General features: G+C 36.5%; 1 protein-coding gene across 1 annotated transcript; it reads right to left on the bottom strand.

The window, feature by feature from the left end:
* Window positions 1-334: 334 nt before the first annotated feature.
* On the bottom strand, window positions 335-12,613 carry LOC132271219 (nuclear pore complex protein NUP1-like). Its single transcript, XM_059772537.1, has 9 exons — window positions 12,215-12,613; window positions 10,088-10,143; window positions 8,490-8,620; window positions 6,108-6,318; window positions 5,665-5,961; window positions 5,477-5,572; window positions 4,598-5,338; window positions 3,686-4,152; window positions 335-2,347 (listed from the first exon to the last, which is right to left on the bottom strand). The coding sequence occupies exons 1-9, from the start codon at window positions 12,450-12,452 to the stop codon at window positions 604-606; spliced, it is 3,981 nt and encodes a 1,326-aa protein (XP_059628520.1). The 5' UTR covers window positions 12,453-12,613; the 3' UTR covers window positions 335-603.
* Window positions 12,614-15,058: the final 2,445 nt, after the last annotated feature.

The raw sequence follows: 15,058 nt of genomic DNA, 5'->3' as shown, positions 1-15,058 counted from the left end.
ATTTACAAAAATAAATTTGTCAATACAAAACATGACCATGCAATCAACATGGATAATCACTTTCTTAGTCTTTTAGTGCTTTTACTTTATGATTTATTTTTACATCAAACAGAACCAACATTTTTTATTTTGGGTGTGTTCAATAGTAATTCAAGACTTGAGTTTATTTCATATTCGTTTTCAACGGCATCAGAATCCACATTTTACTGTAAACCACAATTTTCACCCCCTTTTCGTACAAAACAACATGACAAGCAGAAAAATGTCTATGGGACTCCTATGAAGCATTACCACTAAAAATGCAGTAGAAAAATGTGCATGGGTTCACTGAAAAGACATCCAAAATTGTGACATTTTATGCCTTCATTGCAGCAAGGAAAATTTCCAAATAGAAAGACAATTTGTAAAGCAACAAACAGAAATGACCAGATTTCCAAGGCCTGAACAAGCTAATTTACACTCGTCAGCAACAAGAAATTCTAAGTGTTAAAAGAAACAGCTAAAACCATCAACTAATTTCTCAACAAATATAATTTTCGTAGCAATCCATTTAAAATCGTGGTCACCGCCAAGGAAACCAATTACCCACGAGGCTGAAAATCTTCACTTCCTCCTGTGTTTGCCTTTATTAGGTCTCACTATTCTTCGAGACTTATCAGCACCACCAGTGCCCAACGAGAAGCTACCCCCAGCACTGAGATCTAGGCTTCCAGATGCCTGAAATGGAGATGCATTCTGTGTAGCTTGATTCTGCTGGCCACCAAATTGAAAGGGAGTCGTTGCTGATGGAGCTGACGAACCAAACATGAATCCAGATGAAGGCGGGATAGATGGTTGACCAAATATGGGTAGTGCAGGTGTAGATGCCTGTACAGTGTCCTCGGCCATGCTGTCCTCCATGTTCATCTGGTCACCATTACCTGAGGCGGCTGTGAAAACCGAAGTAGGATTACCAAATACAGGCTGCGTTTGAGAGAAAGGCGTCAACGATGAGTGATTAGTAGCAGCTGAAGTGAATGAGAACGTGGAACCCGTTGACGCACCAGTTGATGATCCAAACACCATGGAGGGAGCACTGCCAGTGGTAGCAACAGAAGCCGAGGAGGATCCAAAGGGGAACCCAGTCGACGAAGATGGAGAATTAAACGGCGAAGCACTAGAGGATGCTCCAAAGATGGGAGACTTGGCGGGCTGCCAACTAGAGCCAAATAAGCTAGAGGCACCTCCACTAGAGCTCATAGAGTTGTTCTCCGAAGAGGAAGCTGCAGAACTAAGACCAGCACTAGTCAAAGTTGAAGAACTGAAAAGAGAATTGCCAGAGGGAAAAGTAGTCCCTGTAGAACCAAAAACTGGAGATGAGGCAGACGAAACAAATTGAACAGGTATGGTCTGTGTAACAGTAGCACTAGTTCCAGCAGATGCCTGTGCACCACCCGCATTTGCACTGTCACGGCCAAAAAGAGAACCCTGAGACTGACTATTCGCAGTTGAAGTAGCTGAAGCACTTGCTCCAAAAATATTAGTTCCTGTTCCTGCCATTGCGAAAGATGTCCCACCAAAAGGTGAGCTGATTAGGTTACCAAAGGTTGTATTCTTGTCGGTGATCGCTTTTGAATTGGCATCATCTTGTACACCAGAAGTTGATTCTGCTGAAACTGAAGTTGATGGAGCCACAGTGGATCCAAATCTGAAATTTGACTGAGTGGAAAATAAAGGTGTAGTGGCAGGGGTAGTGACACTGCTACTGGAGACCGTTGCGGGGGTGGTGGTCCTGATTGAAGTCATGGTAGCAGGGGTGGCAGAAAAGGCATTTGCGGGGGTGGCGGTCCCGATTGAAGTCATGATAGCAGTGGTGGCAGAAAAGGCATTTCCGGGGGTGGCGGTCCCGATTGAAGTCATGGTAGCAGTGGTGGCAGAAAAGGCAGTTGCGGGGTTGGTGGTGCTGATTGAAGTCATGGTAGCAATGTTTGCAGAAAAGGCAGTTGCGGGGTTGGTGCTGCTGCTGGTTGAAGTCTTGGTGGCAGTGGTGGCTGAAGAGGCAACAACATGCATAGAGCTATTGGTGAAATTTTGAATGGAAAGATTACTGGGAGGTAGATCTGAAGTGGGGGAAGAATGTGTAGTAAGGCTTGAAGCAAGTGACCCATTATTTAGACTTGAATTGCTTGCAGGGGCACCAAAGGAGAATATGCTGCTTGTTGGTGTTGAAGTTGATGAAGCAGAAGAAAACACCGTTCCAGATTTCTCCATTATATTTCCCACATGACGAGTATTTTTATTATCATCTTTATCTGACTTCACATTTTCCAAGACACTGTCGGTTGGACCAGAAGAAACATTACCAAAGCTGCAATTACACAAATCAGAAAACGCTTAGGGAAACTAAATAAAGATACAAGAATACAAAGTTGGGCTAAAAAAGATTCTCTCCCCCTTGCCCCCGGATTTTCCCATCATTAAGAGACATCGGAACAAACAGTACAATCCAGCAGACCAGAACATATAATTCAGGCAATCCAGCAGACCAGAACATATAATTCAGGAGAATTAACTATCCTCGTACCAAGAATCATCAACTCATGTTGTGTATCACATATTAACTTCTCATATTTTCCACAAAAGAAAAGAAGTACTTACATATGTAACTATGTACATCTAGATAATAGTCATTATAGGAGTGATTTAAGCCATAATAAAAGAGATGTAGGAATGATGGGCGTAGTGGCCAAACCACTTTATATCCTTGTGTTGTTCTTCCTTAATTTCTTTCTTCACTTCTATTTTATTTGACATGGTATCATAGCATGTTTATCATACCCTACTCTAGACTCTTTCGGCTCTCCTCGTTTCACTCAAATTTTGTGATCGGATCTACTCATCTCGAATATCAATATTGTGGATTATTTGCCACATTCTGATCAAGTGATTGGGATTGTGTTCTTCACTCCTGCAACTTATAGTTGTCAACAATAATTTGTCATGACTACTTCATATTTATTTTCAAGTTGGTACACTTGAGTTAAATCTCCATGTATCATTATAGGAGTGATTTAAGCCCTTGATAGAATATTGATATGAGTGATTCATGGGAGTGATTTTAGGAATCCTCCATAAATATATTTTCTATATCTGTCACATTTCTGTATATTTTCACCTATAAATAGAGATGATCATTGTAAACAAAATTAAGAGAGAATATAATAAAAGATGGGTGTGTGAGTACCAACTAGGAAAATAAATAAAAAAGAATATAATAAAAGAGATGTAGAGCCCTTTGGGCTTTGTGTGCTGTAGAAGTACGCCGTAGTGGCCAAACCACGTTATCTTCTTGTGTTGTTTTTGCTTAATTTTTCTCTTCACTTTTATTATATTTGACAAAAATGATGTGTGCTTCACCCGTATATATTTCTATTTAAATTGCAACCTTCAAGTTCAAAATTTTCCCATGATATGAAATTCTATTAATACACTAATTTCCAATGTGTCCTTGAAATGCAGTGAACTCTAAGCACTACAGAAAATAATTCCTCAGTTTTTTTGGGGAACAAAATTAAAGGATGGTATGCCCAAAAAGGATTATAATATGTCTGTTTATGATCCATTTGAAGCAGAAAAGCCAAAGTATTTGCTAATCATAATAAATGAGAAAATAGGAAAAAATGAGTACTAATAAATAAACACTGACCTGTTTGAGCTCTCTGGTTTTGGATCTAACAAAACACTAGTTTTAAGGCCTGAAGAATCACCAACAGAAGATGAGGAAGGAAGTATGAATGATTTATCAACATTCTTATTCCCAAGACTAAACAGAGGAGGAGGAACATTTGGTTCTTTTGGTGGAACAGGTTTACCAAATGCTGAGGTTGGTTGTGGAGTAGGAACAGCTGGCTCAAGAGCCATGCTGGAAGAATGTGCAGTAGGGAACGTAAAGCTAGTGCTTTTTTCACCAGCCAAATTCTTATCATCATTCCCCAAATCAGTTCCTTTATTCAACTCAGAACCTGCAGGAGGATTGAATTCTGACAAAGTTGGATTTCTGTCAACAGCTGCTGCTTCACTAACAATGCCCTTGTTCTCCACCACAGGAGTCTCCGATTTTTCTCTATCAGCCAACAGTGTAGAGACATCATCATCATCCAGCTCCAGAGAATCCTTCACAACATAGAACCACAACATTAGACTCTGAACAAACTTCAAAGACATATAAAAATCGAACGAACAAAGAAATATAAATTATTTAGAAGACATTAAACAATACAGTCTTCTATTGAACTCCAATGATAGCATTATAAACAAAAAAAATAACTGTAGTCAGCCACTAAACACGTGTTTCTTAGGGAAAAAGAAACTACATTTTTTCCATGAAGTAGAGCCACTCCACCCAATAGAAAGGACAATCAAATAGTCACATGAACTTCTAGATTGCGTTTTTACAAGATGTATAAAGGTTAGAAGAAAGGACTCCTTGAGTATCCCATCATCAGAACTGCCAAAACGGTCAAGAATATATAGACTAAAACTTATACAAGATGCAAAGAATACCAAGAAGACAGCAGCTTGACCTGGAGAAACTAATAGACCAGAGCGTAGAACCAACCTCGTGAGCACTCATTCGAAAAGCCCGTTTCTTTTGAGGAGGTTGATCAAAAAAATTTGCAATGGCTGAATCAGCACTTTTAAAACAGGGTACAGAATTTTTAATTGAAAATGTATCATCGGCGCCAATTACTGCAGGAGGGGATGAGTCACAAGGTACAACCAACGCTTTTGGGACATCTTCAACCTTGTCTTGTTTTTGAGAAGTAGAATCACGAGCATCAGGCAAACTGGTGTTAAGCGTATCCTCCAAGTTATGACTATTTTGGAATTTCTGCAGACACTTTGATGAATCTACATCCTCCAAGCTTTTAAGAGCCTTTCCACTAAGCATACTTGGTGTCAATCTAGTGGGTAATTTATTCCTTGCAGCAACTAGCTTGGTCTCGGATGATTTCTCTGTTGACTTTAACTTATCAAGCTGCTGAAATATTTTTGTTGCCATCTCAGTGGACTTGGAAGGAACTAGGCCAAAACTGGTTCTGCAAACACCGTTATCCTCATTCTCTCTGAGCATGTTTGAGACTTTATGTGTATCCAACAAATGCAGTTTCTGTGTTGAAGATGTAGGATGTTGTGCAGTATCAGAACCAACTTCCATCATTTGACAGGAAAGAGGGCTTCCAGAAACTGATAAGCTCAAACCTTTAGGAGATAAGAGATTAGGTTTTTGTCGAATTCTGCGTATGGGTCCAACAGATCCAATATTATCCTCTAAGACATAACTCCTACGCTTTAAAGCCTGCAAAAAATATATATATATATATATATATATTAACTATAAAAGAGTAAAGATGAAATAATAATAATAATATAATAGTGCTGTGTGTTGAGTGTGAGAGGGCGGAATGGAGTTCCATCATCTCCTCTAAAAAAATACCACTTGTTTAGACCCAAAACGTCCATCTTTCTCCCACGCATACTGAAATGATGATGACGATAGCACACCATAACCATTATTTCTGGACCCAACACCCTAAAAATTTGAGAAAAATATTTTATGTATTAAAACTGGGAAACAATAGAAGAAAAAATCCTATTCATATACACATTGCCAAGCAAAAAAACCTTTTGGTCATTGGAAAGAACCCTGGGATATGGTGTGCGCGCCATACAGTATATTGCAGATCTGCCACGAGATCTTGGGGTGATAAAACCATTTTCAGGTAGCGCAACACAGGCAGCAGACTTAGAAGCCAGTGACATGACGGGTGATTTAGGAGTAAATGGTACATTATTTGGCAGAGTTGCATCTTCCCTCGGTACCTGACTGTGGAATACTGACATTGACGGCAATGCTTTTGAAGGCTTACCGCCCATGTAAACTTTAGCAAGCTCAGCGGGTGAAGCAACATCTTCAGGGACCTGGGGACATTTTTATCTCAAAAATGTGAAAAACAGTGCCATCACGCACAATAAGTATTTATCATAAAATTAGAGTACATGCAGAACAGAGGAAACACAATCGAATGTCAATCAGAAACAGAATAAAAGTGAACACGCTATCTTACTCTTGAACAGTCAACAGGGGCTGAAACGACTCCATGTAGTCCATGGCTCTCTATTCCATTCTCTTTCCTTGGACAACTAGAAAATTCCCCCTGCCTTGCAGATGCAGAAACCGGCTTTGGAAGATTTGCTTCATTCTTTTTGTTCTCATCCCCAACCGGTAAATCAGAAGTTCTCGATTGCAGGAGTTCTGTCAAACGATCAATCTCAGATCTGTACCATAACAAATTATTATCAAAAATACTGCAGAAATCCCCAAGGCTATGAAAAAACTGAGACCTTCAATTGACAGAAGCAACCACAAAATTCATAAATGTATTTAACAGCTGGAGAAAATTGGAAAGCTGCTCATAGGAATATAGCGGTGAAAGCTCATAGGCTTAACCCAACCCGCGCCAGTGCCTAATCAAAGCCTGAAATTGGACCAACATGAAGAAAATAAAAGGGTGCAACCATTTGAAGTTTGACAGCCATCTGTGACTGATTACTTATGTTAAATTACCAAAATGGCCTTAACAATTATATGTGTGTGTGTGTGTGTGTGTGTAAAATAGTGGTCGACTTGTTCACCTCTCATCACACAACTTGAACATTCTATTCTCATTATTCTGAGATTCTCATTAATCGCAATTCTCGAGTGCTAAAAATCTTCTCATTTGATATTTCTTGTATAATTATTTTGAATACGTGATGTGGTTGAAGAATTTAAGAGTTTCGTCTACTGGAATTTCAACAAACCATTATTTTTGTCAAATTATTTGGCTTTTTATTTTTGTTCTGTTAGGAATATGAGTCGTGTATTAACTTCTTTTTTTCCCAGAATTTAAAGCAAACGCACACCCCCAAAATACGACCCTCACGGAGTTTGAACTCTCAACCTCCCCTTTGGGGATGAGAGATCATACCAATCAGGCTACCCAGTGGTCATGTGTTGGCAATTTCCTACTCAAAAAATTAGTTCTTATATGTCAAAATGTCATGAGTCATGAAGAGTACAACCATTGAAACAGAGTAGACAATGATTAGCAAAGAACACGGCGTTAAATCTACACGTTCAATCACATATCTAGGGCACAGGTAAATAACCTTAGTAAAACCTTAGCTGACCTAGTTTGGATCTTGGAGACACTCAAAATACCTATTTAAATTTGCTTTTTGAAAATAACTTTACAAAGTATTGATTTTTTAACATGTTTTAAATCTAATTTTCTATTGAACAACAATAAACACCATTCGATAGGTCAATCGGTAAGGGTTCTGCAGTAGACTGTGATTGATAAAAAAAATTCAAAAATCTTCTTATTAAACTACAATACACGTCAATTGATGCCTCAATCAATTGAACCCTGCAGAAGTTTATTTTTGGTAACTCTCTTAAAACATATTTCTACAAGGATTTAACTTACCAAAAGGCATGGATCATCTATATTGGCTCTATGTATCAGTCTATACACTATAGTCAATCTGGGGAATCAAACCATGCCTCTAAGCATCTTAGAGAAAAGAAAAAGAAAGAAAAAAAAAACACGCGAGAGACACAACTTCTTTTAGAACTCAATCTAGGAGTTTCTTTAGATACATAGATACTCCCTCTGTCTCAAATTAAAAGTCCCCATTGGGAACTGTGACTCACAATTTAAAAAAGGAGAAGTTCATCAGAACACCGAGGCAAATCAATTCAACCAATCAAAACATAGAGTAGAACGATTAAACAACCATGGAGAAGCAGAAGTTTGTTAACTGTTGACGAAAAAGATCAAGGGCCTGAAGACTCTGAGTATGAGCTTGGCTACAATCGACGTCATGAGATAACTGAGGGTTCTAGGGAGTGGAACTGTCAACCTAGTTGTAACAATTTTTCTCTTATAATGGATTATTTATGGCAGGACTAGGTCTCATGGTTTTCCTGATTAGGGTTTTTCACGTAAAAATTCTTATGTCTCAGCTGTCTATTTATTTCCATGTTTACTTGTATGTGATTGGATACTAGCTACAAAGAATAACTAAACAAACTAAAAATTCAATCCTCGATCTGCAATCATTTAGTGGATAACTAAAATTTAAAATTACGATCCCCAAGGCCTATCCATCTCCTCTAGGTTATATTCAAAACACACACGCCACCCTCGTACCAAAGAATGTCCTCCACAACACCAAGTATACAATCAGTTCCTGACTATGTCAAAATCCATTAGGCATCAATTCACAATCACACATTAATTTCTTTATGGAGCTAGTACAAGGAAGACGCTAAAAATACACTGCATGCAAAAAGTTGCCAGGACAATGGATACTTGAAGTTATAAAAGTAAAGTTACATTATATATGTGTGTGTGTGTGTGTACAAAAAAGGGTATATTGAATGTCTAGCCAATAAAAGTTACCTGGAAAATGTCTTCTGCTTTAACATTTGCTCGAGCGCAGAAATTGCACTACTGTCATAGCTATTACTTAGATTGGCAGAGTCATCTACAATTGGTTCTCGAGTCCCAGGAGGATTCTTTGGAGAAAAGTTCTACATATCACAAATATATCAGAACCATAGGTAAAAGTATGACAATATTATAACAGACCAAAAAAAAAGTAACTGCAACTATATACTAAAAAGGGGTTGAAATATCTATGAGAAATTGACAGGAGTATATTTTTTTTTTATAAGTGAGAAATTGACAAGGAGTATGAATTTGGTAGGGGAACAACTATTCATCAGACACATTCATGAGCTGATTCAACATTGGTCAGCTATCTGTCTCATTAGAAATTCCAAAAGCAGCATACATCTTTCAATTTTATTTTACTTATCAAAAAAAAAAAAAAAAAAAGCAGCATACATCCACTATCTAATGAAAAAGGCATATAGACAGATTGGACACCAAAGGGGCTAAGGTAACCATGGATAGTTCACAAGCAAGCTATACTTTATCATCCTTTTTCCCACGAAATAAAAAATATAAATAAATAAAAAGACTAAGAAGAAGCAGACTAAGGGTAATATCAGCAGTACTTTCCAACTAACTCAGAACATTAATTACAACAAATTTGAAGGCCATTTTTGTCAACATATTAAAGATTTCAAGACTGTAAATAACTTGGCTATTATTCTAGGAATTTGCAGCATAAACATGGGCTTTGGAAAATCTATGACATAGATCTCAAATGCCCATCTGAACACTTATTTTCAAATTCCACATATTTGAAAATCTAAGATTTTCAACTATTTGAATTAGAAATCCAATTATCCACTCAAATTTTATAAAACAAACCCTCCCAAAAAGGATTTATTTAAAAATGCTTAAATCTCATACGAACCATCCAAACAATGAATTTTAAATTCCACATATTTGAAAATCAAAGAAATTCAATATTGGAATGAAAGATCTAACAATCACGTCCATTTCATGAACCAAATGCACCATGACTAATCACACCCTGTTTTAATTTTTCATTACAACTATATTTTTTTCTGCACACTAAAATAAACCCACAATAACAAAGGATCTAGCTTAGTGGTATCTCCTCATCCTCATCTTGCATCGTGATCAAGGGATCCAGTATTAGTGGGTGCGTTAATGTGTTGGTTTGTGTATTGTATTCCCTACCAATATATTTTATATATATGTGAGTGTTGGTGTGTGTGTGAACCCACAATAGACGTCCACGGTTCATATGCCATGTGCCAGAAACTATCAAAGAGAGGCAGCGAAATATCCGTCAAATTTTTATTTGAAAAAATGTAAATATCCAAGATGAATTGAATGTGTCCAAATATGTCTGGGAAGTATCAGTGCCTAATAAAGAGCAGAGCATAAGCAGTTGAGAACATAAACATATAGAACTCACCATCGAATTAAAATTTAGGAGAGAGACAGAGAGAGATTAAAACATTTAATGATAAGGGATGTAAAAAACTAAATTACAATGAGGAACAAATTAGGAATTAACAATACTACAAACATATTTTTATCTTAAAATTCAAACTTACATTGGGTACTCCTGTTTGGCACACCTGAAGTGTGTCCCTTGATTCTTGGTTTGCCCCTGATTATATTACAATTTATGAGATATGACTGAATTCCGGAAAATAATAATCCGCATTTAAATCATGAGCAGTAAAATAACCAAGATGACTTAAAATGACAATAGTTGTAACAAAAATAGATAGAATAGCATATCATTTAAAGGAAAAGTGACTATTCATAACAAATGACATAAATTACACTAGAAAATGACGCCGCATCAAAAAAAAAAAGAAGTATTCCGTATATTAGATACCAATACCAAAACAAGATCATCTTAACAAAAAGAAGTATTCCGCAAATCAGATACCAAGACCAAAACAAAATCATCTTCTAAGTCAAATAAATAAATAACAATGATCATTTCAACCATAAAAAGCTTTAAGGAAATTCAATTAATCAAGGATAGAATTATTTCAAATACATGTATGTTGTTCCGAGGCTAACAATAAAGTTACTCCACACAACCAGGCCACTAGCTCGGTTAATATGATCTCTTCTCCCTTAAAGGGGAGGTTGAGTGTTTGAATCTTGCTAGGGGCATGTTGCAAGTGTGCGCGCGCGCTTGACTTTCGGAGCTGGAGGGGAGGGGGGAATAAGTTACTCTACATTGTTCCTAACAAATGCCATTGGCCTGATCCAAATCTCTGCTTTACAGGCAGCATGAAAGGAATCCAAGCAGTAAGAAGAACGTCGTCTTGGAGAATTGTAAGGGAAGTCAAACTAAGACTGCATTCGTTTTCCTCTCAGATTAAACTGAGTTATGGACTCTTTTTGCATCCTGTTCTGGGAGTGCATGGTCACCATGCTCAGCCATTTATGAATGAATCTTACCCTTCTTCATTTAGGGAAAAAAATAATCTTACTCTTCTTCGGACCCTCCCAAAACAAAAGTGAACACAGACAGTTCAGTAATAATAGAAGCTGCTGTGACTGCAATAGAAAGGGACTTTATCGGACATCTCTTTGGGCTTTCTGGAAGACATTTGAGTGGAGAGAGATTTGGAAGTTGGAACTTTATGCAATATGCCATATGGTGGAAATGGCTTCGTGAATGGGAACTCAAAACCTTTGGGTAGAATCTGACTCATTATATGCATTCAAGATGATTCACTCCCCCAACAAGAAGATAGAACGCAACAAAACTGTCTTTTTCAAAACAAAACTGTCTTTTTCAAAACGTCAAGCAAAAAAACTGTCCATATATATTCAACTTCCTAACTGCTCTATACTACCTTAAGGGTATTAAACTAGAGCAAATCAGATGTCTTCCACCTCTTCACAATACACTTCCCCGGACAAACGAACCCTACACCCTAAAATAACAGAATCTCTAGACTCTCTTTTTTTTTTTGTAAGTAACAGAATCTCTAGACTCTCATAAAGCTTTGTAAATAACCGCTAGATAAGTAGGTTTAATAACTCCCGACTGTAACCTGTGGCACTTACAATTAGAGATGTTCAACTTGGTAATGAAGATAGATGAACAATCCCTGAGCCTGGAACTTATGAAATTCAGGGAAAACATGGAACCAATTGACATTAAAAAAAAATAAAAAACGTAAATCTTAACATAAGTTGCCCGATATTTGAGATTTCCAAAAGCCACCAAGAAAAAAATAAATAAATTACAAAATCCTCAGCCATCTTGAAGAAAGAGAATCCAATTCCTCAACCCCAATTAATGCTATACGAGTAGTGACAGAACAGATAACTAAACCAAAATAATGTCTTTACACTCCTTTATTACAAAACTGCCAAATCAAGGACGACATATAAAACCCCACGAAACAGAAAAGCAACCACTATTAAAAACTTCAAAAAAAAAAAAAAAAAATTCCTCAACCCATCCCTAAAAATTAGTGCGAAATTGATTTCCAGACAATGTAATTGTTCGACAGACAACTTCCTAATTGCTCACTAGTGTCATCATGGTTATATCCAAAAAAATCGAAATTCAAGCAAAACCCAAGTCTTTCCACTTCTTAACAACTCAATTCCCAATCAATTTAGCCCTAAACAATTGAAAACCCAAAAAGCAAACTATTTACAATACATAAACACAAACGTATATTTATGTATATGTATAGAACCTGGTGAGGGCTGTGGAGGAGGAGGAAGGAGGCGCTTGCGGAACACAGAGGAGAAGAACAAGTGAGCACTAGCGGAGATGAGTTTGGACGCTGGGTCGACGAGTTTGGAGAGCCAATTGTTTCTGTGGCCTCTAAGAGCAGTGGGTGGCCGATCGTACGGCGTCGCCTGTGGCCTCCGGAGCGGCCTCTTTCCAAATTTGCCTCCTGCTCCTCCGCGTCCATCGCCGGTCGTCGCCATAGAAAAAACTCAAATCTCAGCTCTCCAATGAATCAATGGTAGAGAGAGAAAGTGAACGGTGGAGAGAGAGTATGTGTGTGTGTGTGAATGTGTGCGCAAACTAGGGTTCTTTTCCGTACACAGCCAGCGAAATTTAAAAAATAAATAAATAAATCCAAAAAGAAACACACCGATACGGGAGCGCATGATAGAGAGAGAGATAGAGAGAGTGTGAATAGTGATCCAATGGATCTAATAAATATTTAGGGAAAACTATAGTGAGGGCAGTCCCATTTGAGCTCACTGTATATTTGAGTCTTTTTAGTACTTGGGGATGATAAAGCGACAGGGAATATTTTGATAAGGAAAAACAGGTGAATCTCTACCGTTGCTTATGATGAAAAATCATTTGACTTCAATTTTAGATGGGTCATTGTCAGATGGTTTACCTTTTTAAGTCAGATGTACTTGTAGTGTCATTCTTGTTATTTGTCACTTTTTGTTTTGTTCATGGATTGGTGGATGGTGGGCAATCCAAATTGTCCAATCTTTTTTGTTGTGGAGTTAAAAATATCAACACAATTAAACTTTATGAATTTAATTAATTTAAGTGGTTTGGTCAAGTGCTCCAATAACATTTTTTCATTAAAGTTCTATTCAAAGTGGTAAGCTTAGTTCTTAGAAGCATTCCCTTCTTTTAATTTTCAGAAGATGTATTAATTTGTTCTAGAATTTTACTTTGTTGTTATTATTGTTATTTAAGCATTTACTGTTGATTTACTATAATTTTAATTGGAAAATGTGTACAACTAAGAAGGTCAAATTACCTCATCCAAACAATTATGAATCTTTCTCAATTAATTGTGTTGATGCATAAATCTGCATGACCCGATCCAACGTCGTTTTCTGTAACAAAGAGAGATAGTGATTTTTGTCGACACCGGGATAGTGCTTGCTAACGGTTCTCAAATGATAAGTCAATATGGAACCTATGAAATTTAAGCAATTAATATATTATTTAATTCTTGCGTTTCTTTTAAATTTCCGGTAACTAACTCCATCGTCAGAAAGTTATTGGCAGGCACTGGTGTCGTCAAGATTGATCGATCTTCTATTTTCTTCTTTGCAGAAAAACGGTGTCGTATTGGGCCACGCAGATTTCTTCACCAACAGTTGACGCTATCTGTGGAAACAATGAGTTTCCGGAAGAAATTATAATTCACGCATGATCCGGTCCTTTTACTCCATCTCTAAAATCTTTAATGACGAAAAACGATTATTAAATTCTTACCTTTTTTTTAGACCTCTGATAACTGATTTGATCGTCGGAGAGTTTTTGACAGGTATTACACCGGTGTCGTCAAGATTCATCTATCTTCTACTCTCTTCTTCACAGAAAAACAATAACAAATTTCTTCACCAACAAATTGTATCACCAATGTCGGGCCTTTCATCTTATCGCTCTAATAAGTACCATACATCCTCGTCCAAAACAGTCTATTAACTCTGTTTTCTTTTTCTTCTTTTTTTTTTGACATCAATACATTCTCTCTCTGCGCGCCACTCTTCACTATTGTTGTGAGGATTTCAACAATGTCAAATTATTCATCTTTTGGCCACATTGTTACTTATAGTTAAGTGTTTATACTTCATCTATTTAATTTTAATACTTTTTAAATTTTATTTTCCTTCAACATGAGAATATAATTTGATCAAACATAAAAGGATGTTATTTTAATTCACACATTTTACTTATGTTTTACCACCATCATTATTATCATTATCATTACCATTATCATCATCATCCTTATATTTATTTGTGCGTCGCATCTCTTTTTTCACTATTTTGTATCATATGCCATATCTTCTCCTAATTTAAATTTTTTTCAAGTATTTTTAATTACTTCATTGAGTTAATTCCATGTTACCCTTATACAATTAAATCATTATATGAATGGAATTAAAATGACTCATCTTATCTTATAATTAAAAATTCAAATGGACCATATATTTAAATTAATATATGCATGTTGTTAAATTTTAAACCTATACTTTTATACCAACATTTATACTACTAATTCAAAAAATAGTTGAACCCGAATCAATTTATTTTAAGTCCCTCAATACAGATGTAGCCTAAGCCCCCTAACATCGAGATTTTCTACCTAAATTTTGCACTCAATTCAATATTCATCGTATTTATGCTAAAACTGAATGATTTTTTAAGCGAAACATATTCAAAGTGTACCATTAAATAATCAATTCATTTATTTAAAATTAAGCAAAATAGAATTATCAAACAATAATTATTAACCAGTATGTCACGCAAACAAAAGTATTCATGAAATACGAAAATGAATTATGTTGCATTTTGACCTTATTAATTACTAGTAATAATTACTGGACTTGTTAGTATATTACAATTATTTGTCCCCCTTAAGGGTGGGACCAAGATCACCTCAAGTCCCACAGTATCTCATTTCCTTATGAACAGTAGTTACTAAGGTGGATAAAAATATTTATTTGTTTTATACACAATTTCCATATATATATATATATATAAATATACAATGATCACAAATACTCTTTCTTCTTCCCTCCCTTAATTTTAGTAACCCAAATCCCGC

The sequence above is a fragment of the Cornus florida genome, unplaced genomic scaffold, assembly GCF_030987335.1.
Source record: "Cornus florida cultivar Cherokee Brave unplaced genomic scaffold, ASM3098733v1 CherokeeBrave_3.0.0_Hap2_Chr08, whole genome shotgun sequence".
Classification (NCBI taxonomy): Eukaryota; Viridiplantae; Streptophyta; class Magnoliopsida; order Cornales; family Cornaceae; genus Cornus; species Cornus florida.
This window is presented reverse-complemented; position numbering and strand designations above follow the sequence as displayed.

Excerpts from the sequence above, each read along its gene's own strand:
- LOC132271219 (XM_059772537.1), bottom strand. The coding sequence starts at position 12,452 with ATGGCGACGACCGGCGATGGACGCGGAGGAGCAGGAGGCAAATTTGGA. Across the intron at positions 10,144-12,214 it reads TCCTCCACAGCCCTCACCAG|GGGCAAACCAAGAATCAAGG; the intron begins GTTCTATACATA and ends TAATATAATCAG. Across the intron at positions 2,348-3,685 it reads AAACCAGAGAGCTCAAACAG|CTTTGGTAATGTTTCTTCTG; the intron begins GTCAGTGTTTAT and ends GTGTAATTGCAG.